The sequence below is a fragment of the Protopterus annectens genome, chromosome 11.part0 (assembly GCF_019279795.1).
Source record: "Protopterus annectens isolate FY-2018-M chromosome 11.part0, PAN1.0, whole genome shotgun sequence".
In the NCBI taxonomy this organism is placed as follows: Eukaryota; Metazoa; Chordata; order Ceratodontiformes; family Protopteridae; genus Protopterus; species Protopterus annectens.
The window spans coordinates 766,685,302-766,709,650 of NC_056745.1; the positions used below are offsets into that span (position 1 = coordinate 766,685,302).

The 24,349-nt window shown below is 45.7% G+C and overlaps 1 protein-coding gene across 1 annotated transcript in view; it reads right to left on the minus strand.

Moving 5' to 3' along the window:
- Nucleotides 1–24,349, minus strand: part of LOC122814995 (caprin-2-like) — a 784,601-nt gene that overhangs the window by 467,457 nt on the left and 292,795 nt on the right. The window contains exon 3 of the mRNA XM_044087250.1: nucleotides 8,071–8,220. Within this exon, the coding sequence (XP_043943185.1) occupies nucleotides 8,071–8,220 (150 nt within the window). The remainder of the gene's footprint in view (nucleotides 1–8,070; nucleotides 8,221–24,349) is intronic.

The following is a 24,349-nucleotide window of genomic DNA, read 5'->3' on the forward strand; positions in this document are numbered from 1 at the left end:
TTAAAAAATCGGGGTTTTTTCTCAACCCAAATGTCAAGAGCCCCCAAACAGGGAGCTAGGTTATGGTGGACCACCACCACCAGCAGAAAGTAAACACCAAACAACACTGAGGGAGAATGAGACAAGGGGGACGGAGGGTGGGAAGCCAGAACTGCAACAGTGAATACTCGAACATTTACATTTATGTTAAGTGTACACAACTGTACTATCTTCTTAGTGTTTCACTGTTGCAGTCATCATACTTGGGTTGATTCCCAAAACTGAAGTAAAGGGTGGAGGTAGTCAAGAACCGTTTGGGCTGGCTAGTATGCCCTGCAGGACTGTGGTTGCAAACACTGCCCTGGATTTGGAAAAGATAGGCAGGTGGTAATGTTTGAAGGTATTAACAGAACTCCATGTTGCAGCCTCCAGGATGTCTCTGGTAGGGACCCCAATGAGAAAAGCTGCAAAGGTGGAAGTAGCCCTAGTGGGATGTGTCCTGACCACCTGTGTGGGTTGATTCCCGTGATGTTTACAACAGAAAACGGGTACAGTGGTGCAACCCATTTGGAAGCAGATTGTTTGGATATGGCCATGCCCCTCCACCCCTGCTGCAAAGCTGGCTAGTAACGTGTCAGTTTTCCTAAAAGGCTTAATCCTATCGAGGTAGAATCCGAGCTGTCTGTGCACATCTGAGTGCAGGATCCTTTCCCCCTCATTTTGAGGCTTAGGGAAAAAGGTGGGCAAATTAATTGATTGAGAGCCACACTGGACACCACCTTAGGCATGAAAGTTGGGTTAGTCCTGAGGGAGACCCTGTCAGCATGAAAAATGATGAAAGGTTCCACAGCCATGAGTGCTTGTAGCTCACTCTTCTAGATGAAGTGATGGCTAGAAGCAAGGCTGTTTTCCAAGAGAAAGCTGTGCTGAAGTTGCAGGCTCAAAGGGTGGTAGCGTGAGCTTTTCCAACACAAAGTTAAGGTCCCAAGCAGGGGTAGGGGCTCTTCTGGGCAGCCTTATGTTGTTAGTCCCTTAAACTGTTTGATGCGAGAGTGAGAAAAGAGGGTGGCTCTGTGCTCTAATGAGCAGAAATGGCAGAGGCATGAATTTTAATAGAAGAGAAGGATAGGCCCCTGTGAAGTCAGTCAGCAAGATAATCCAGGATAAGAGGCAAGGAGGGCTGTGCTAGTTCAGCTCCTTTAGCCTGGAGCCAGGAGTAATACCTTTTCCACTTGTCAGCATATGATTTTCTAGTGCTGGGACGTCTGGCTTCACGTACAACGTCCAGGACTTGCTTGCTTAGGCTCGCCACTGGAGGAGAGGGTCAAGAAAGCAGCCAGGCTGCCAGGTTCAGGGTCTGCAATTGTGGATGCAAGAACTCTCCATTCTGGATCAGGAGAGTAGGGATAGGAGTAAGTTGCCATGGAGGCAACGGTGAGGCTGCGCAGTAGTGGGTACCAGTGTTGGCATGGCCTGTTCGGGACAATCAGGAATGCTCTTAGTTTTTTCTCCCTTATTTTCAGTTGTACCCTTGAAAGAAGAAGTAGAAGGGGAAATGCATAGATCGAGAGATTTATTCATTGGAAGGACAGGGCATTTATTTTCCAGGCCTTGCTGTGACATACCCTGGTGCAGAATTTGCTGAGCTGGTGGTTGTAGGAGGCTAACAGGTCCACCTTCGGGGTACCCCATTTCTGGGTTATGAGGCTGAAGGTGTTGCAGTTTAATTGCCACTGGTGTGGGTCTTCGAGATTTCTGCTTAAGTTGTCTGACAGAGTTTTGGTTGCCTGGCAGGAAGTGTGCTAGCAGGTGAATCTGAATGGCTGAAGCAGTGTGCCAAAGGGTCATGGCTAGCCTGCAGAGCGAGTAAGATTAAGTTCCTCCCTCCTTGTTGATGTACCACATCACTGTGGTGTCCGTTTTGATTAGGAGAGGCCCCGGAGAGAGTAGGTGGTCTGAAAGCTGTCAGAGCATGTGAGTATCTCTTTTTGGATGATGTGCAGATGTGCTTGACTTGGGCTCCAGTGGCCCTGAATGCACCTGTTGTCCAGGCGTGCACCCCAGGCATAGTCTGATGCATCTGTTAGGGTCTGGGCAGCATGGGGTTGTGAAAAGGGAACACCCTTGTTATGGTTGCATGCTGATGTCCACTAAAGAAAATATTTCCTTAGACAAGGTATCAATTTCTGATAGTTTTCAGGTCCTAAGAATGTTGACACCAAAGGCTTTTTAAGTACCACTGAAGTTCTCTCATATGCAGTTTGGCATATGGAATTAGTAGAATGCAGCAAGCCATTAACCCTAGAGCTTGCAGGATTTTCCTTATGGATAACTTGGTTCTGGTGGCTAGTTGAGAGAAGCAGCCTGTCAGACAGGCTTGTTTTTCTGGAGTAATGAAAGCCATCTGGGATGCTGTGCGCAGGCTTGCTCCCAGGCATACAATTTGACTGAGGACTAGTTTGGATTTACTTTCATCTACAGTGTACCCCAGTGAAATCAGTAGGTCCTTTACAAAGGTCAGGTGCTGCAACAGCTTTTCCCCTCTGCCTGAATCAGGCAGTCATCCAAGTAGGGGTAAATCTGAATATTTCTTTGACTGCAAAAAGCAATGGCTGGAGCCAGACATTTTGTGAAAACTCTGAGCAGTGGATAAGCCAAAGGGAAATGCAGAGAACTGAGAGTGCATAGAACCTGCCCTGAAACATAGATCTTTCCTGCAGGAGTCTGACTGGGATGTGCAGATAGGCCTCTTTTAGGTCTAAGGTGGCTAACCAAGCATCGCTGGATAGCATAGGAAGAAGCTGCTGGAGGGTGAGCATTTTGCTATCACCAGGAAGGTGTTTAGATTTGACAGATCTAGGATTGGGTGCCAGGTGCTCTCTTTTCTGGGTACCAGGAAAAGTCTGGAACAAACTTTGGCCTATCTGATCTGCTGGCACAGGCTGTATTGCCCTCATGGAGAGCAGGGAATGAACTTGGTTTTGGTCCTCTGCCCACTGGTTAGGAGGAAGATCTGGGAACCCCTTTTGGGGTGGCAGTTGGAAGTAAAAATTTGTACCCCCTGGGACACCATGCTGAGGACCCATCGGTCATTGGAAATGGAGGCCCAGTTTTTTTGCATGGGAGGCAAGTTTTCCTCCTAGGGGCACAAGCAGATGGGCAGACGTAAAGGCTGGAGTTGAAAAAGTCATTGTGAATTCTTGCCATAAGGAAGTGGCTTAGCACTCCCTGTTTTAAAAGTGAAGGTACTCCATTGCTTAGATCTCTGCATTCCCTGGGACTGCTGTCCGTTGGGGGGGGTCTGCCTGCCCTAGGTCTAGTCTGAGCCAGCCTTGATGGGGCTGCAAAGGACCAGTGCTTGGGGGAGCAATGCCTACTGAATCTCGGAGGCTGGACTTGTAAAAAGAGTGTCTGCATAGATTTAGCTTTTTCTTCCATATTTTTTTAAAACCTCTTCTGCCTTGGTGCCACATTGTCTTTGTTCAATGGTGAGTCTAATAATTTTTATTTGACATGGTCTGGCAAGGTCTGTTCCTTAAGCCAAGCATGCCTTCTAAGTACAAAATCTGTGACTGCTGCCCGCATCAAACACACATTGCAGGGTGTGCTTAGTAACTTGGCTTGCAGAATGCATAAGCTCCTGTAATTTTCTGCACAAGCTGGAAAGGAAGATAATTTTTGTTTAAGTTCCATTGTAAGTTGCTGGTATTTCAACATGTGAAACTGACAATTTAAAGCTCTAATGCCAAGAGTTGCAGAAGTGTACTTTTTTACCCCATATGTCTAAAGCTTGGGAATCCCTGTCTGAAGGGGTGGGATTCTTAGCTCTGGTTGCTTTTATTCCTTTAGGTCCTTCAGAGATCACCTCTGGGTCAGCAGTAGGATTTTTGAAGATAAATTTGTTAGAGTCAGAGTCAGGTTTCCTGGGAGCTGGTGGTAGGTTGTCAGGAGTTAAACTGGATTCCATGAAAACATCCACTACATCCAAGACAGGAGGAATAGCCAAGGGTCTGTGTGTTGTGGTATATCTAAAAATTCAGTGTCTTTTTGGACTGAGCATAATCCTGGCATTCCCAATGGAAATGCTCTCTCAAAGTATGTAGGGTTCACCAAAAGAAAAATCCTCTGGAGAAGGGGAGAAGGAATGGATTTCTCTGCATCTTAATCCTCATACGCAGACAAGGGCATGTCTTCATTATCTCAAACCTCAGAGTCGGACTCCTGGTCAGATAAGGCTGCTGGGACAAAGACTTCCTTTTAGAAGGGGTAGGCTGGCTTCCCCTAATCAGCATAAGGTCTTCTGCCATTTTAAGCATTTGAGACAGACATGAAAGCAGGTGCTTGAGCTTGGGTCAGTTTTTTAGGTGTGGGTCGTACCCTCGGCCTTAGGAACTTTGTAGCTTTAGAAAAAACTGAAGACGCAAAAGTAGTCGGGTTTGTCTAGCATCAGTAATGCGAATAACTTCCTCGGAAGCCGGTGCCTGCTCAGCGGCTCCAGATCCATCCAAGGTACAGACATCCGCAGGATCCTTAGTCAAAGTCTCTCGGTATAGCGGACTCCGAATGTGTCTCGGTAGCAGCATGCAAATCACAGAAGCAGGCATCACGGAAACGTTGACAGTTTTGGACCTGCGCAGTCTTCACCCTTACGGGTTTTTGGAAGACTGGTAGCTGGATGGCTTACCCAAGTAATTTCAGAATACAGATTGAGAGCAAAATTATTTAGCTGCAATAAAGGCCCGATGATGTATAGTTCTGGCATTGAACAAAGCACAAAACAGACAGCGAGGGACATTGTGGTCTGGGCCTAAACAGGTGACACATTAAGAATGGTAATCTCGGTATGGTATTTGCTTTCCACAGGTGAGACAATTGACTGACATCGGTTAGAGAAAGAAAAAAAAGGATCCCCAACGGGAGATTAGCTTTAGAAGACCTTAACTTCGAATTCGGAAACAAACTCAGGTAGCGGCAGACTGGCACTCAGGTGAACTGCTTTTACTTCGGGCTCCTCGGCAAGAAAGACTGATGTAATGGCATCAGCTGCCTGATTTTATACCACTGACGACTGGACGTCAGTCCTGGAGCGACAGCAACTGTCCTGGAGTGACAGCAACAGACGCAAAAATACTAAGCCTCTGGTATTCGTGCCGAATGAGGGCTACCCATGGCAGGATAACCCAAGTGTGATGACTGCAACAGTGAAACACAAAAAAAATCTGTGGTTAAATCAAGGCACAGCCTTAGCATCTGGTTACTACTGGAGGAGGTAAACAGTTTAAAGTCTTCAGCAGCTTTGATTTCAATGTTAATTTTGTTCCTGAACCAAGACAGTCTCAAATCTATTTCTAAAGTAGGAAAGTAGGAGCCCCTATGTTACCTTAAAATGCATGAATTTTGAATTCAACAAAGGACTGGCACCACTCCAGACCATTACTAGCCCTCTGAACATTCAATTTTTTTCCTAATCTTGCATCTTTACATTTTTCTACAGAAAAATTAGGGAGGTTAGTGAGATTGCTGGTCCAGTACCACGAATCACCTATAAGAACAACCCCAATTTAAAGAGTATATTATGTAAACCTAGGTCTACCCTACATAATAGGAACATAGAGAATAGGAACACGTTACCCTGTGGTCGTTGTAATCAATGTTCTTTTATAAACAGAGAGTTGACTTTCAAGCACCCAACCACAGGACGTGTATACAATTTTCATACCAACACGAATTGTGAAAGTAGAAATATTGTATATATCGCCACTTGTGTCCTATGTAATGCCTATTACATAGGGAAAACTAATCGGTCCCTTAAGGAACGCGTTAGGGAACATAATTACCATATCAGAGTGGGTACTGAGGTCAATGCATTAGCCAAACATAACAGGGCGGCAGGTGTGAATCATAATTTTAAGTTTTGTGTCATCCAACATGTTTTTCAAGGTTTTAGAGGAGGCGATTTGATAAATCGCACACTGGAGCAGGAGACCAGATGGATCATAAGAATGAGATCTGACAAACCACCTGGTCTCAATGACAAGGTGCAGATCAAGCCCTTCTTGAAGGGTAGAAGACTACGTAGACCACGATAGTTCTATATAGTTAAACATGTACACTATTGCAAGCAAGGGTTTGACCGTAACAGTTTTAGTTATATGGAATTTATGTTCGTAGGGACATGAAAGAGTGTATAAATTATCTTTACATAAATACACTGTAAGCAATGTAATTTATGTCCTGCACATTTGACCAAACAATGTAAATATCAAGCTATACCCCTATACATTTTTATTAGTATATGCTTGTACTTTTAGTTTTTTAATTGATTTGGTATGACCAATAATACTGATGATTGACGATGTCAAGTTTATTGTCTGTAATTAATACGATGGTCTGAATGTCCCGAAAGTTCTGATGTTTAAATATGTGCTATGTGACTGTAATGATATGTAGATTCTTATATACAAGTATTTTTAAAAAATCAATCATATGCATTTCAAGTATCCATTATAGTCCTGTAAATGGCTGTGGTTTTCGGTATACACAGTTTTATGTCTGTAGTCCTTTTAGAATTTACCATGTGATGAATTTTATATCTAACAGCCAATAAGAAGCCATGGCAATGTTTTTAAAGAGGTTTTACTTTTTTATCTTTGTTAAAGAGTCTGAAGAAGCCTTTGGCGAAAGCGCTTACTCAACGGAATAAAAGTTTTTTCTTAAACTGGAGTGTACCATCGTATCTTAAAGTTTTATATTTGCAACGTTTTATTGCCTTCAGGGGATCTCGCACTTGTGTTTGGTTTGCTGTTATAATAATTTTTTGCGTAAGATCCTCGTCTCTACGGAAAGCAGCTCTGCATTTTGGATTATACTATGTATAGGACTCTGGTCTCAAAGTGCACACTTCAAGCATCTCTGTACAAAACAACCTTGTGGGCTTCAGCAATTCTTTACAGTTCTGATTGTTTCATAGGCCTTCCTAGCTTATATGTCTGGCAGTCCATCCTGAAAAAAATCTCCCAGCTTTCTTTTCAGAGCACAATCTGGGGAGGTTCATTTTGCTGACAGGTTTTACCCAAATAGGACGATTTCAGGAAGGCTAAATATTTCTTATCGTCATCCTAAATAGGACAGGCGTGCAGTGTAACACCAAAACCTCTCCAAGTGAATTACTAAAGGCACTGTCTTGCTTTCAAGCAGCTACACAACAGCTGGGAAAAAAAATCACTGTCAAAGGTTATTCTTCAGAGTGGCAACTTTTTCAGGTTTGTCCATTACAGACATGTGCAGTTGGCACTTGTGTCCACATCTTCGAGAATTATTTCTTGGGCCTTTATTCCAGGAGCTGGGCCTGCTATGATTCCACAGTTCCAGCCTCATAAGTTCAGCAGATAATGAAGACTATGTTCAAAGTAAAAACAATCAAGTTATCTACAACAAAGCTTACATCATGCACAATTTTTTTTTGTTCCAATGTATGTGCAGCCTCTCTAGCCACCACCTATCATGCATTTTCCTTCACATCATACAACTCAATCAGGTCAAGGGTATTAAACAAAGTACTACACAGACCAAATGTACCCTTCCTTATCTGGCAACACAATATATAATGTGTGCCAGCCAAAGGTGGTGGCAACCCCATGAGCTTAAGGTTTCATTAAAATGCAGGGGGGAGAAGAGGAAATACCAACACTTGTCCACTACAGAAGGCCTTGCCTCAACTGAAATTCATGTACCATTTATACCAAAATGTCTTACAGTAAGGCAAAGTATGAGGCAGTACACCATAGTATACAAACACTTTTCTGTAATTTATTATGTAACGACCTGCCTCCAGTTGAAGTTAAACACTAATGGGTAGCCAAGCACAGAAATACTTGCAACAGCACCCTTGCTGCATTGTGCTCCAGAATCTGGGCTACCATACCTGCAGGCAAAAAAACTTCTGATACTCTAGCAGACTGAATGGCTTACTGGGTTTGTGTGGCTGCCTATATGAAATAAACAAGGTTTACAAGGGTTTTTTATCAGCAAAACAAAGGGTATTAATCTCCTTTGGGAAAAAAATACATGTGGGAACTAATTTGTACTTACAGTGTGAACTGCCTGAAAAGGTGTGCTGGTGGTAGGAGTAGTAGTAGTAGTAGCCACCGTACTTTGGAAGGCTTGTTCTGTGGGCACAGTTGACAGAGGTGCGCTTACAGGAGGCTCCTGATGTGGCTCAACAGGCAGAGACATTTTTACCTAGAGAAGCAGAGCATAGCAGAGAATAATTCTATGAAAGGTATTTACACATTCTTCACAATCAGAGCCATTTTAGTAGGGTATACATAGCCATTCAAAAACAATTTGGAGACAAGTACACACTTTTGCAGTTACTTCAGTCTCAAGGGTTGTTATAGTTCAGAACACAAACATGGGGGATGGGGCAAAGGATTACAACACAGCCTGTTCCAAAATTTTCGACTTTTGAACTGGACTCCAAACAGGCCATTCTGTAGACCCATACCTGGAAATAATCCATTAGAATCCTATTCCTTAAATAATTAGACAAACTTACCTTAAGCAATTGTGACCAGAGATTCACATGTACAAACTATTCAGCCTGTGTGAATGTGAACAGTAGAGGTAAAAAGTCCAAGCTTGGCTGCAAGAGCCCATCAAGAAACAAGCAGGCAAGAAAATGGGTAAAACATGTATTGCATGTGGTAAGATGTTCATACACTTAAACTGAAACATATGAATGGGACTGGATAAACAGTGTTTAGGTACAGAAAAAGGGAGGCTTTTTTCAATCAAGCTGCTGCTTGACAGCAGCCCTATAGTCTTCAGGTTGGGAATGGGAAGTAAATAGAAAGTACTTGTTTGGAAGTGTTTATGAATTCATAAAGACTTAAGTATGCATGTCAAATTCAGCATATAAAAGTTCAAAAATGGTATAGAGTGACACCAGATTCTCTGATTTAACATAAGATCCCATTTCATTTAAGGCATTTCTGTCATTATAAATTGAGTTTAAGACCTAGGCTTTGTTTATGCTAGAGTTTTTAAGAAACATCTTTATTAAATCAAATATGACATTGGCAGTCAAACAAACCATATTAAATTTTAGTTGCAAACATTAAGCATTAATCTATCCAGTTACTGTCTAATATTACGTAGCTCATTCAAATTCTGCCCTCTTCATAGGAAGTTACTTGGCTATTGGCCCTGAGGCCCTTACAAGCCTAGCTAAGAATTTAGCCCATGTTCCGACAAGTGAGCACCAGATGCCCCTTGTCCAGCAGGGACACAGGTGGAATCCCAGTGGGTGTATTTTCTGTTCCCCATCCCATTATCTACGTTGCGCTTATAAAGGGTTAATTAGGTACTCTGCTTATCATGGAGGGTGTGTCTCGGAAACAAATCTGTGCCGTCAACAAGTCCTACTGATGTCACAGACCAGGTTAAGGTCGTGCATGTGGGTTACTAGAGTGCAGCTCAACTTGCTGATATGCAGCAGTCCTCATCAAGGTGGGGTCTGAGATTGCTTTGTATGCCAAACGTCACCTCTGAGGAGTCTGTATGAGTGAGTAGTGGAATAGGGCTTTTAAGCCTGGGTGGGGTAGATGTTTGAGGCCCTCGATTCTTCAGGTGAGGAACCTTTGTGGTCTCTCCAGCTGCTGCATGTGCTTTGAGTTGCATGTCGAAAGGGGCATTGTACTCTATGGGTCTTATAACAGAAGAATACAGGGATATTATGACCTCCTTGTCCCTGGATAAGATACCCTTAGTAATGAGGAGAGCCATGTAAACTTGGTGTGGTGGTTAGGCGTGCCATAGTCCCTCACGACTGACTGCCTGCTTAGGACCTTGTTAATGTGATCATTTGTGGGGATATCACTCTCGCTAAAGGGGGTGATCGTGCATTTTTTGGCATTCAGTTTGAGGCCACGTTTCTAGTACCAGTCATTTGTTTGGGCAAAACCCTCCTGGAGTACGTCCACATAATTAGGGGAATGGATGACTGCGCTCAGGTTGTACTCCTCTGAAAACTTGGTCAGCCATAGCCCACTGGTTTTGGCCTGCACCTCAAAAAGGTACATCTCAGAGGCTCCAAGGCTGATCCCCGGGGTACACAGCTTGTTAAGGGTCTACTGCTTGAGGTAGCTTCCCCTATTTTGACTAGGAGGATTTTATCAGTAAGCCAGTTTACTACCCATCTGGCAACATACCTAGTTGCCTAGCTGAGAGAGTTCATCTATTATACCCAAGTGGGGATTAGTATCAAATGCTTTGGCCAGGTCAAGGTAGGTGGTGTGCACCCATCTTCCCCTCATTCATGGCTTTGGTGACAGTCTCTAATTCGACTACATTTAACAGGCATAACTTCCCTTTGACAAAACCAAACTGTGTGGGACTGAGTGTTTGGATGTTGCCAATGTCCTTGCTAATGAGTTCCATGGCCTAGTATATCAGGCTAGTTAGGCTGATGGGTCTATAATTTCCTGGATCAGTGGACTCTCCATCTTTGTGCAAAGGGATAACTGTCTCTGCCCTCCAGTCCATTAGGACTAAGCCAGTACTCAGGCTTTGACTGAATAGGGTGCGTAATGGTGCTTCAAGTTCCTGCCAGAGTTCATGGAGGATGCAGTCTGGGATTTTATTGGGTCCCATGGAGGTTGCATTCTTTGCCTTGACAAGGCAGTGATAACTTGCTCCCTACAGATAAGGGGAGGGGGGCAGGTGCTGGGGATGTCCTGATTTACTGATGGGGGATACAGAGGGATAAAGTTTTTACTGAGCCTGTCTGCCAGCAGGTGGGGTATATCTACGCCGTTTGTGTATGTGGTGTCCTTAACCACCACTTCTGAGCAGATCAGAGTGCTTTAAGACTGCAGACATATGTGAAGGCGGCCTTATGAATGTCTAATAAAGGGTGTCAGTTTGGACTTTGCTTTGGAGGATTTCACTGAATTGTCTTGTTTCGTTATACCTTACTAAGCCATCATATACACAAGTTATAAACGTAGAGAAGAGCTTAGTTTGTTCTCTATACTGGGCATGTGCAACTAATGGAATAAAGATACTAGCAGTGATATCGTTGCACTAGCATTCTCTATTTCAGTACTAGCTTTCTGCCTATTGTACACAAGCTCTGTAATGCTGTTGTTGGCCTGTAATTACAAGTTGGTAGAGTTAATACTGGTGCTGACCTGTAACTACCAGTTGGTAGATGTACATGTACCTAATGTGTTTACTGAGCTACGACCAGGAACAAACAGATGCACACATGGCTTCTTATTCCTTGTGCCTTACTTGTACTGTCCTGTTCGCGTCTTTTACTCAAACGAAATTGACTTCCAGGCACTTGCATTATACTCTGCCAGTGGGCAGACCCTCAGAAAAGCTACCCACTTGACTCATTTGTTGGATAGTACTGTCACTAATCTTCAAATGATTGATTTCATTCGATTTATGCTGAAACCTAGCACTGTGTACTGACTGCTGAAAAATGCTGAAATCTTTTCTGTTTTATTAACTGCTGCATGCTTGTTTACTGATTTGCTACACAACTGGTAGGCATAATCTGTTTCTAGTGTAGAAATTCTGCATGTAGTATTTGGGTACTGGCAAAGTACAGTTGTGTACACTTACCATAAATGTAGATGTTAGAGTGTATTCACTGTTGCAGTCATTACACTTGGGTTATCCTGCTGGCAGGCTACCCGCGGTCGGCCGGAATTCCAAAGTCAAGGTCCGGCGTCTGTTGCTGTCGCCTCATCCCTGACATCAGTGCGCCAGGGGTATAAAAGATGCAGACGCCATTTTCTTTCGTTTTTCTTGCCCCAGATGTCAGGTGCCCCCAAATGGGTAGGCTTAAAATATACCAATAAGACATGCATGCACCAAAATATACAATACCTTCATCTGCAAGCAAATACACCACATATGTTGTATAGGATTAGAGAAGTGTAGATAAGTTCCAGCAAAGAAAAGAGGGATGGTGGGTAACCTGGACTGCAACAGTGAATACACTCCAACATCTACATTTATGATAAGTGTACACAACTGTACTATGTTCATGTTTCAATGTTGCAGTCATTACACTTGGGTTGAATCCCAAAGCTATGGTTGGGAGGCTGGGGCTAAATAGCATTAGGAGCTGCTATGAGACCCTGCAGAACTGCAGTGCCAAAGCCTGCCCTGGATTTAGAGTAGAGTGGTAAAAGATGGTGCTTTGTAAAGGTGTGCACTGAACTCCAGGTAGCAGCCTCTAAAATGTCTTTGGTTGGTAATCCCCTGAGGAAGGCTGTTGAAGTGGCTGCTGTTCTGGTAGAATGTGGCCTAATGCCCTTAGGAACTGGTTTGCCATGTTGTGAATGGCAGAAACGAATACAGTGGCCTATCCACTTTGAAATAGTCTGCTTTGAGATAGCCTTTCCTTGTGATCCTGCAGCATATGCCACTAGTAGTTGCTCAGTCTTTCTGAAAGCTTTGGTTCTATTCAAGTAGAAGCATAGTTGTCTGTGTATGTCCAACGAATGCAGAATTCTCTCCCCCTTATTCTGTGGGTTTGGATAAAAAGTAGGCAGATGAATAGTTTGGTGAAGGGTCACACTGGACACTACCTTAGGCATAAATCTCAGGTTTGTCCTCAGAGAAACCCTGTCTGGATAGAAAATGATAAAACGTTCCACAGCCATGAGTGTCTGCAGCTCTGAGACTCGTCTTGCAGAGATTATTGCTAGGAGCAGAGCTGTTTTCCAAGATAAAAACTTTATCAGCAGTAGCGGCTGGCTCAAAAGGGGGCAGAGTGAGTTTTTCCAAAACATAATTGAGGTCCCATGCAGGTATTTGCGATCTCCTTGGAGGCCTTAAGTTTTTGGCTCCTCTGAGGAATTGCCTTAAAGGATGAGAAAAGATTGGTGGCTCTGTATTATAATGAGCCGAAATGGCAGAGGCATGAATTTTAATTGATGAAAAGGACGGGCCTTTGACCAGCATCTCAGTTAAGTATTGCAAAATCTGAGGAATGTTTGGTACTGCTGTGTCAATTCCTTGTGCCTGGTTCCAGGCACAGAATCTCTTCCATTTTCCAGCATAAGGTTTTCTAGTACTAGGCCTCATGGCCTCCAAAATGACATCAATCACTGCTTTAGTGAGAGGTGCGATTTGTATGACTACATTATCCACCATGCTGCCAATTTTAAGGTCTTGAGTTGGCTCTGCAGGATCCGATTGTTTTGTTGGGACAGTAGGGGAGGTATCTGAGGTAAGGTCCAGGCTGGGCATTGAGAAGTTCCTTAGGATTGAATACCAGTACTGGCGGGGCCAGTCTGGGGCAATCAATATTTTTGGCTTCTCCTGTCTGACCTTTAGGAGTACCTTGGGGAAGAGAGGCAGTGGAGGAAAGGCATATACTGTTTTTCCAGCTGAAAGATAGGGCACATCCATTTTCCATGCTTGTCTGTGACAAGTCCTTGTGCAGAATTTCTTTAGTTGGAAGTTGTGAGGAGAGGCAAATATGTCTATGTCCGGACATCCCCATTTCCTTTTTATCATGTTGAAGACTTGTGGATCCAATTTCCATTCGTGGGGATCCATGAGGTTTCTGCTTAGTTCATCTGCCAGAGTACTTATCTTACCTGGCAGGAACTGTGCCTGCAGATGTACTTGGCAAGTCGATGCCATGTTCCACAAAGTCATGGCTAGTCTGCAGAGGGGTTAAGAATGAGCGTCTCCCTGCTTGTTTATATACCACATGACCGTGGTATTGTCTATCAGTTGTTGTCCCAGATGAAGTAGGTCCTGGAGGGCAGTCAGGGCATTCTGAACAGCTAGCATCTCTTTCAGATTATGTAGATGCATTTGGTTGGCGGACCATGTGCCTTGAATACATCTTCCTGCCATGTGTGCCCCCCAGGCATAATCTGATGCATCTGTTGTCAATGTCTGCCTGGCTGGGGTAAGGTGAATGGCTGTCAGGCCTTCGCCCACCATCGAAATTAGAAGTTATGTACTCACCATAACGTTCCATCTGAGTAGGTGACTTCATTCGGATGCAACCTGTGGGTATCGGACCTCCCTATCCTCCGGAGCACAAAAAATTCAAAAGCTTAGGCTCCCTCCTCTTACCCTCCCATAACCCCTGCCACGCCCTCCCCGCAGATTGAGTTTGCCTTTGGTGAGTGCACCACAGTAAGTATACTAAAACAGCATAAATACTCGCTCTATAAAGGTCAGGGGGATGGAGGGGATGGAGGGATGGTTGCATCGGATGAGTTGTACTCACCAGATGGAATGTTGTCAGATGGAACGGCTACAATCTGAAGTAGGAAGAGAAATCTGGAAGGCAACCTGGTTATTCTGCCTGCAACCTTCCCTAAGAGTGGGGTAAATCATGAATCTATGGCTGGAATCATGGAAGGATGTTCAAAGGATGCTCTTCCTCTAGGATGCCTTCCACCTTGTAATGAGAAATAAAAAATAAATAATGGTAAGTAGGCAGGCTAGGCTCAAGTAGCTGCCGCTCCACATCATCATCCAAATCCAAACACGGTAGAAACTGCCCTAGTAGAATGAATGAGTCAGAACTCTGAGCCGGAACCCTGAGCTGAAGTGTCATATGCCCATAATATACAATTAATACAATTTTAGACAACTTTAGACAGACACACTTTTAGACAGCAAATTTAGCAAAGGAGTTTAGTAAAGGAGATCTGATTTCCTGTCTGATTTGTTCTGTTAAATAGCAAAAATGTTAAATACGTAATAATCAATGAATGCAATTCATCCAATGAATTGTTGTCAAAAAATTGAATAATTGGGAAAAAAAAAGGAAGGCAAAAATTGATTCTGAAAGAAGAGAAGAAAGAAGAGACCTTCGGGAGGAAAAGATGGATTCCAAGAAGCACACGGTATCACAGGAGGAAAGAAAGAGCCTGAATGTTTGACACCTTCTGGCTGAAGTGATAGCTACCAGAAAGATAGGAAGTTCCACCCAGAAAACACAGTCTTCCAGGAAAGGAATTTTAAATCAGCAGAAGCTGGAGGGAGAAGGGAGGAGCTGTCTGCGCACTGCAAGACAAATCCCATATGTACACAAAAACTGACTGGGAAAGTTTAATAAAACACTTTTGTCATAAGGGATTTGCATTGTCTCGGGCTGTCAAAAGGGGAGCGTGTCCTGTCCAATGTGATAATGCTGATATAGCCTGCCCCTTTTAATCGGGAGAACTGTGGAAAATGATGATGAAGGAGCAGTGAAGTTAAAAAGAAAAGCACCGCAGAAGGACCGATCTCTGCTAAAAAGATATCCACCCCCCTTGGGGCCCTGTCAGAAAGGAACCTCTTCCATTTACTATGAGCAGCCACCTGGGAGTGAAGGACCGGTGAGCGAGTACCGATTGGCTTGACCCAAGAGACAACCGAGTCATTGTCAACTTTGGAATCCCGGGGAAGCGGTCAACTTCAGAGGTCGAGCAGAGAATGGGGATCCAGAATCCATGGTGGATTGATTTGAGTGTGGATTGATTTTGTGAGACCAAGGTTGGGGAAGGGAGGTTGTCGATAAGAGAAGGAACCAAGCAGAATCATTCCAGAATGGGGACAATGAGCCTGCATCAGAGGACCTGGAGGGGGCTTTCTGCAGAAACTAGGCATGGCAGGACCGAGAGGTAGGCTGGCCAGAGACCGAGTCGGAAGTCCCAGCTTGGGGAAGTGAGCCAGTTTATGGATGGGTTGGTCCTTGAAAAGAAATTAAAAGATTGCCCCTTGGTTGAAAAAATCTTCGCAACGCGAACAAGGTTGAACTTGAAGGCAAAGGGACCAAAGGATGGGGAGAAAGCGATGGTGCCACTGCAGGATGGCCTCCAGCTATTTGATGCTCCCGTCCGTGCTGCCTCTCTTTTTGCGCTTTATGAAACACTCCATTCCCAGACTCTGGAAATTCCTCCTAATAGTCTCCTCAAGGGTTCACAAAGGGATAAGACCTATACCAGACTGGAGATGTACCCTACTAGACTGGACAGCCGTCCCTGTAGGAGCAACGCAGGATTGTAGGAAGAACTTAGTGAAACCACCTCATTTCCAGGACAATTCTTTTGACAATGTGTGACCTCTGGGACAAATGATGTTCTGGGGATCTTTGTGGCAGGATGCCCCCCACCGCGAGAAGAAGCCCCCCGAGTGGGCTGCACGCGCCCGGTCACAGCCGCCGCCGCTGTCTTCCTGCTAGGGGCCCGAGAAAGAAGCCACTCCAGAGAAACAGACCACCACAGCAATGCTGACCGCAACTCTGAGGACCCCAACGAAGAAGAGAGCACCAATGCAGAGTGGAATAGCATTGAAGAACCCGCAGATGCAATAGAACATGAATTAGAAGCGAATAGCTGCCGCAGTAAGCTTGAATTAGTCGCGGATGACTGGCCAGCCTGTGGAAGCCAAGGATCGCCAGTTTCGGTTGTGATCTGGCTGACGGTTGAGCCTGGCCAGAGGAAGGCTCATGATTGATCTATAAAATAGCCTTCCATTGATCTGGTCAGAATTTTCCTCCTTGCTAGGAAAGAGAGCCTCCCAGTTGGGATTCTATGCCCAGCCTTTGGTGTGCCAGTTGTTATGCCTAATCCCTGCTGAGCACAGAGGTAGCCAATCCCCCTGAGTTAGGAGCCAGTCGCCCAATGGCGGAGTGAACTTGTAATGTCCAGCCTCCCAGCAGCCGCTTAATCTGTGAGCACCAGGTGAAACACCTAGCTGAGGTGAGACTGGGCTCCCAGGACCCTGAACTGAGAGTGAAGGGGAGGAGCCTGAGCTAAGAAACCTCCTGATCCACTGTCCATCCCAATGTGGTAGCACATCCCTGGAGGCCCAGGTGTCCATCCATCCTTTGCAGCCCCCTCAACAGGGGAGCATTTCAAATCGGAGGGAATCCGAACTACTTGCTTGGTTACTGACAGGTGTGACAGGAAAGGTCTTTAAATTGGTCTTAAGTCCCTCAACCCTTTAAGTCCAAAAGAACCTGGAGTAAAACCCTAATCTGAGGCATCTGGGGACTGCTTGATGGCTCTTTTCCCCAGTTTTTTGGGGACAGCTGCTCGATGGGGTGGTGGAAATCCTAGGGGCTGCTCGAAAGCGGGGATCTTGATTAGGGGTATCCATCTTGGAGGTGATATGAGTTGGGCACCTTCTGATAGTCGTTCGGGCAAACTGCTCGTCAGGGTGCAGGTGCACCAAGCCCTGCCCCTCCAGAGGCCACTGCCTCCAGAACCAGGGCCTCTGGCGCGGCTGCTCTGAGAAGGGTTCTCTGACCCTCTGGACGGGAGCCCCTGCCTGCCTCACGACGCCCTGCCCTGCCCCTCTCCCCAAAGGACCCACAGGACTCCCTCTCCCTGGCAGGGACGTAGTATCCGCTTCCGTCTGGGAGAAGGACCTGTCCCCTGTGAGCAGGAGAGTCCTGCCAAGTTACTGGGAGACACTGAGCTGATTGACTGACTGACAGCGCCTTTCCTGGCCCTTTTCGCCGAACAAAGGGTTCACTCGCATGAACAGTCTTCATAAGGCAGAACCATCAAAGACAGCAAGGCATTCACACTTGCGCCACCAAAGGGCTCAAATGGATCTCCAGGGAAGTCGCCTTCATGCCAAGGCCTGCTCCATGGCTCAGCAAAGCCCCCTTCTTGGCGAGACAGCAGCCGCAGAATGATTAGGCCTGTGGAACTAGATTATCCAGGGGGAGATGCACATGAGATCCTCACTGAGATCAGATCCATCGGAGATGATCTGAGACTCTTTTCGGGAGATCTCACTGCTCGGCTGCATCTGAGTGAATGTAGTTCAGCTGTCAAGGAGATCCATCAGAAGGGGAAACATCCGCCTGGATGAATCCTGGGAATGGGACTCAATTCATCGGATGGGGTCGCTTTTGCCCCAGGCACATTCCCTCAGAGGGCAGCCTTACTCCTGGCATCTAGGCTGGACTGAGGGAGCAGAAATCGGCCCGATGGAGGAGGGCCAGAATGTCCGGGATCTTGGGTAAGAATGAGTCCGTAGCAGAATTCTTAGGCTCTGATAGATAGAAGATCTCAATGGGGTCAGATAGATATAATGCCTGGTGTAGAAGGGCCTCACTGAATGCCATCAGGAGGACTACCCCCCCCTAAGAAGGAGGGGGGGGCAGTCCCCTCGAAGGGCCCAATGATTCATCGATGTCTCCTGGAGAGACGCTCAAGAGGCCTTGGTAGTTCCCCGGACCCCTGATCCAGTCCAGGTCTTCAGTTCCCTTCATCGAGAGTCGCAGTGCTCTCTGCTGCGGAGGAGTACTTTCTCATGTGCTGTCCGAGGAGTACTTTTTGGCAGATGGATGTCCATGGGGTGAGAGGGGGCCAGCAGAGGCTTCTGTCCCTGGGACCGCTGGTGAGGCTCGGTCAACCGATGGATGTCCGCTGTGAGCCGTGGCCGGAGCCAAACCGAGCTCCTCGAGGCCAGGCTGCAGGGAGGAGGCCCAGTCGCAGGGGAGCAGGATTCTTGACCGCACGCGAGCCCGAGGTCCCCGACGACGCGAAGGAGTCGAGCTCTAAAACCGCCGGATCCGACAGACCAGTGTCCTCGGAGCCGGAACCCCAAGACACAGAGATCAGGGTCTGCCGGTGCTCGCCCCTCCGATGTGGTGTCGTAAACCGGGTACCCGTAGATGGAGCCTCGCTCCCCCAGCTCGCACCATCCGGTGCACGGGCCCACCCCGGATCCCGGGGTGCCGCACTAGCCAAAGCGGCGAGGGATGGGACCTCGGTCAGGGGTCGAGCTACGGGCTCCAACCTGCAGGGCCCTCCAAGAGAAGGGGCTAGGGGCACTCCCATTGTGGTTTGGGCTCTCCTGAAATGGGGGGCTAGTCCAGATCAGCTAGAGAAAAAGCCTGGAAAGGGAGCCCTCCCAATTGCCTCCCATAGAGAACCCATCGGAGACCTCCTCCGAAGGGCCAGGAAAGAACCTAGAGGGGCCAGGCCTGCCTCGGAGAAGGCGAGGCCTCTCCTCGCACACCGAAGCCCGGTTAGTCCTAGGAGCCGTGTGGGTTGTGCCTCCTTTCCTCTTGTGGAGCCACAGGAGTGCCTCCTAGATTGTCAGACCCTAAGGCTTCTGCTCCCTCCGCATTTTAAGGAGTTGGAGTCCCAGCCGGAGCAGTTTCTCCACAGCAAATCCTCGCTGACGCCCCCCCGGAGGTGTCAAGCCCGGCAAAGTAAAAGGGCCGCTGAGCACTCCAACAAACAAGAGATTTGAGTTCAAGGCTGAGGCAGTCACTGGGGGTACAGGCCCCAGCACCAGGCTTCACCCCCCAGCCACAGCTTAGCATATCACCAGTGGCAGAGGGAAAGCTGGGGACCCACCTCAACCACAAACACCCATTATTTGGGAAAAGACAGCCTTAAAACAAACAGACATAACACCCAACAAAATTAACTACCACACACAGCCTCACAAATTCAAAACACAACACTAAAAACATAACCAAAGAGGGAGGGAAACACAAACAAACAAACAACACTAAAAATACCCGTAACAAAAAAAAAAGAATTTCAAACAGGAAAACCGTCAGAAAACACAAAAGACAAAACCACAATTAGAGGTCAGAAGTCGCTTCAAGTCAGATCTCCTGTTGCAGGCAGGGAATGAGGGTATTTATTGATTCCAGGCTGTGGCAATGCTCATTTCAAGGTACCATTGAAGTTTCCTCATATGCAGTCTTGCATATGGAATTAGTAGAATGCAGGATGCCATGAAGCCCAAAGCTTGCAAAATTTTTCTTGCAGGTAACTGGGCCTTTGTTGCTAACAGTGTGAAGTAGGTAGTGAGTTGCCTTTGTCTGGCATGAGATAAGCCATCTGGGCAGTTGTATTTAAGCTTGCACCCAGGAATATTATCTCTTGAGAGGGTACTAGTTTTGATTTTTGTTCGTTGACTGTGTACCCTAGGCATGGTAGTAATCTTTTTACAACGCCAAATGATGTAGTAGAATGTCCTTGTTCTCTGCTTGAATGAAGCAGTCCAAGTAAGGATATATTTGTATTCCTCTGCCTGCAGAATGCAATTACTGGTGCCAGGCACTTTGTGAAGACCCTGGGCGCAGTAGATAAGCCAAAGGTCAGTGCAGAGAATTGGTAGTGCATTGAGCCAGCTTTGAATCGGAGGCATCTTCTGCATGTTTGTCTGATTGGGACATGCAGGTATGCCTCCTTTAGGTCTAAAGTCACAAGCCAAGCCTTCTTGCCCAGCATGGGCAGAAGCTGCTGTAAGGTCAACATTTTGAATTTTGGTATATCCAGATACGGGTTTAGAATAGATAGGTCCAATATTTGTCTCCAGGCTTTGCCCTTGCTGGGTACCAAGAACAGTCTTGAATAAAATACTTGTCCCTGCTCTTGTTCTGGTACTTTGTTGAATGGCCCTCATGTCCATGAGGGATGAGATTTGTTTTTGTGCCTCTGCCCATTGGTTTTTTGGTAGGTCTGGCCAACCATTTGCCCTTGGCAGGGTATGAAAGTGAAACCTTGTAGCCCTGTAACACTGTCCAAGACCAATTTGTCCTGGGTTATGTGCCAATATTGAGAAAAGAGTGCTAGTATTCCCCCTAAAGGCGCTGCCAAAAGATAAGCGCTTGGCATAGGTAGGTGCAAGTCATTGGGACTGTTTCCTGTAAGGCTGTGATTTGTCTTCTCCACTTTTGGAGATAGAAGCACCCCATTGTTTAGACCTGTATGAGCCTTGGGGTTGGGATCTGCCTCTTGGGCATCTATATCTGCCCCTTTGTGGTCTGTGACACTGGAAAGGCCAAATTCTTTGTAGGCCAGTGTCTGCTAAATCTTGGAAGCTGTAACTAAGAAATCCTTGACTGTTTGCATAGATTTAGCTTTGTCCTCCATTTTCTTTAACACCTCTTCTGCTTTTACACCAAAGTATCATGCTGTAAAGGAGCATCTAATAATTTTGCTTTAACATGATCTGGTAAATTTCATTCCTTTAACCAAGCATGCCTCCTAATGACAGAACCCGTGACAGCAGCCCTACAGGAGGCCTCCAAAGAATCAAAACCACATTGCAAAGTATGCTTTCCAACTTGCTCAGCTGCATGCAATAAATCCTGCATTTCTTTTTCTGCACCTTCAGAATTTTTCAACATTTTCCGTTTAAGCAGTTACATAATATATTGCTGATATTTGAGCATATGAAATTGACAATTTGAAGCCCTTATAGCCAAGGTAGCAGAGGTGTAAATTTTCTTACCCTGATTAATGCCTTAGAATCCCTGTCGGTGGGGGTAGGGTTTTTTGCAGCGGAAGCCTTGATCCCTTTGGGACCCTGAGAAATAGTTTCTGGGTCAGCAGCAGGGATTTTAAAAGGAATTTATGAGAGACAGGCGCCCTGTAGTGCCTGTCCGGCTTACCAGGAACTGGAGGTAAGGAGTCAGGGGTCAGACTGGACTCTGAAAATACATAATCTACAATGTCTAACACAGGCGGATAAGCTAGGGGCCTGTGTTGTGGGAGTAAAAGAAAGTCCCAGAGCCTTTTCTTAGATTCAGAATAATCTTTGCTCTCCCATTGGAAATGTTCCCTCATGGTATGCAAGGTTTCCCCAAAAGACTAATCCTCAGGAGGGGCTGAAGAGAGAGATTATTCAGCATCAGAATCCTCATAGGGAGGAAGAGAGTATTCCTGATCAGTAGAGAAATCTGAAGAAATGGAAACCTGATCCGAAGATTCATATTCTGTCTCTTGCCTAGGCCTCTTATCGGGGGGGATGGGAACCCCTAATCAAAGTAATTAAGTCTTCGGCCATTTTGAGCATCTGTTTTTTGGGCATGGAGGCCTGACCATGAGGCTGTTGCACTTGCTTCTTTGTCTTTAAAGATGTTTTAGTCTTTGCCTTTGTAACTGGAGTCGCTTTAACGTACAATTGAGTAGGTGTGAAAACACCCTTAAAAGCAGATGCCTGCTCAGGGGCTCCGGACCCATCTGAGGGAATAGTTTCCTAAGGTCCAATACCTTGAGCTTCCAGCAGCCTAGGCAACTCCACATGGAAGTCTGTAGCGGCCTACGGGTCCAAAGTAGTGGGTGTCAGGGGCTGCGAAAGCGCCTCACTAAGCCAGCAAACCGGCGACTGGCTTAGAAGCCTAGTCTGTTTTAAACCTCGGATGCCTGTCCTTTTCTTAGCGTTTCTTGTGAATTGCGGTAGTCGGTTGGCTATCCGATGGCATTGTGTAATTAAATCTTCTGCCAAAATAGTGAAAAGCAAAATCGTACCTGCGCTTTATAGTGCGCTGGTTAAATCTAGCACAAAACCGACAAGCAACGTCATGGTCAGGGCCTAGGCAAGAAATACAGTAAGAATGAAAATCCTTATGAGGTATTTGCTTACCACAAGAAATGCAATTAACTTTTTCTGACATTGGTCTGGAGCAATAAAAAAAGTTTTCCCTAACGGGGTACTTAGCTTTTAATGAAGACTTCGGATATGAAATACAACACTAAAATCTCAGGAGTTGGCCGACCAGCACTTGCAAACTCCTTCTGCTTCGGGCACTGCGCAGCAAGAAAGACTAAAGAAAATTGCGTCGGCTGCATCTTTTACACCCCTGTTGCACTGACATCAGGGAAGAGACTACATCAACAGACGCCAGACCTACACTTTGGAATTCAGGCCGACTTAGGGTAGCCTGCCAGCAGGATAACCAAAGTGTAATGACTGCAACAGTGAAACACGAAGAACATTTGCATGCTTTTTTCTTTTCAGTGTATTCCAACTTGACTAAATGCTAGCATCCCTTGACCTTACTATGTTCTGTATTCTCTCTTCCCTTTTGCCTACTCCAATTTTTAGGGAGAACACTTGCTTCCCGGGACCATTCTACTTTTACTTGTGTGGCTTCTCCCCACCCAGTACCTACTTAAAGGCCTCTTTCTTCACATCCGTGCTTTAATAACTGCTGCTTGCTTCTTTACTGTTATGCTGTACAACTGGAAGGCATAATCTGTTTATATTGTAAAATTTCAGCATAAAGTATTTGGATACTGGCAACTGCATTCCCATCCTTCTGCTTATTCCAGCTTGACTAAACACTAGCGTCCCTTGACCTTGCTGTGTTCTCTTACGTTTGCCTATTCCAGATATTAAATGCTTGCTTCCTTTGACCATTCTTCTATTACCTGTGTGTTCTCACCTCCCAGTGCCTACTTAAAAGCCCCTTTCTTCAAACCTGTGCTGTAAAACTACGCTACTCTCCTTCCTAGCTCCTCACGTCAAACCAGATGTCCTCTCTCTGGGCCTTCTACCTTCTCTTTCTCACCCTCCAGCCTACAACTTTCACTCCTCTGTCCCCTGTTTATTTCACTCCTCCTGCTTGCCCCTAATATTCACTACCCTTCCACTAATTACTCTCTTAGAGTTTTTTTTTTTTTACTATCACCCTAAGCTCACTATCTTATTACATCTCATTTTGCTGTAGTCACCTATGCAGAAAAGTTACCTCAATCCTCCCCCCACCCTGAACACAACTGAAATTCTATCTACGGACTCAAAGCAATACAAGGATTGCTCTCTAGCAATGGACAGGAAGAAAAAAAAAATCACCACAAGCTATATAAGCTATATGTGTGTGTGTCCCAATTGCTTCTTCACCTGGTGTTAGCATTTTTTTTTTTTTGTCTTTTGCAAATTAAACAAGGCTGTGGCATGCACACGTATTTCTTGGCTCACTAACCCCCACCCCAATCCAGCCAAAGTATGCCTCTTTCCCCCCTAGTCTCTACATCACTTTGGCTAAACCAACTTCAGGAACGTGTGCTAAAGGCAAAGACTGTGCTGTCTCCTCTTTTCTAAATCAAAGGCTCACTTCATGCATGAACATCTGTCCTTACTCACCCTAGTCGTTACTCTAAACACTACTACTCATTGAAACTTAAGTGCACAGTCCCGCTTATTGCTACACCTAAAAGCAATCTGCTGCTCCTGTCTCTGCCTGCTCCAATCACCATCACTTTGCTAGGGCTCGCACTGAACAGTCATTAGCTTAAGACTGCCAACAAGCAGCAAACTGCAGTCGAACACCTAAGCACAAGCAGCAAAACGAAGTAGGAAGAGGCACATTTTTTTTTTTTTTTTTTTTTTTAAATCGAACGCCAGAAGATGAGTAAAGGTTAAGCTAAAGGGCTGGGCCTTCACAACAGATATCACTGTACTCCGTAGAATGAGCAGCCGCAATTGGACTGGGAGTGTCCAAAATCAAATTTATAGTACTGGCAGGCAACTCAAAAACCTTCATGCTTTAAGACCACAACAGTTGAGTGGGTGGTTGGCGATACAAGATCAAAACAGAGGCAAGGATTCAATTCACTAAGCCTAA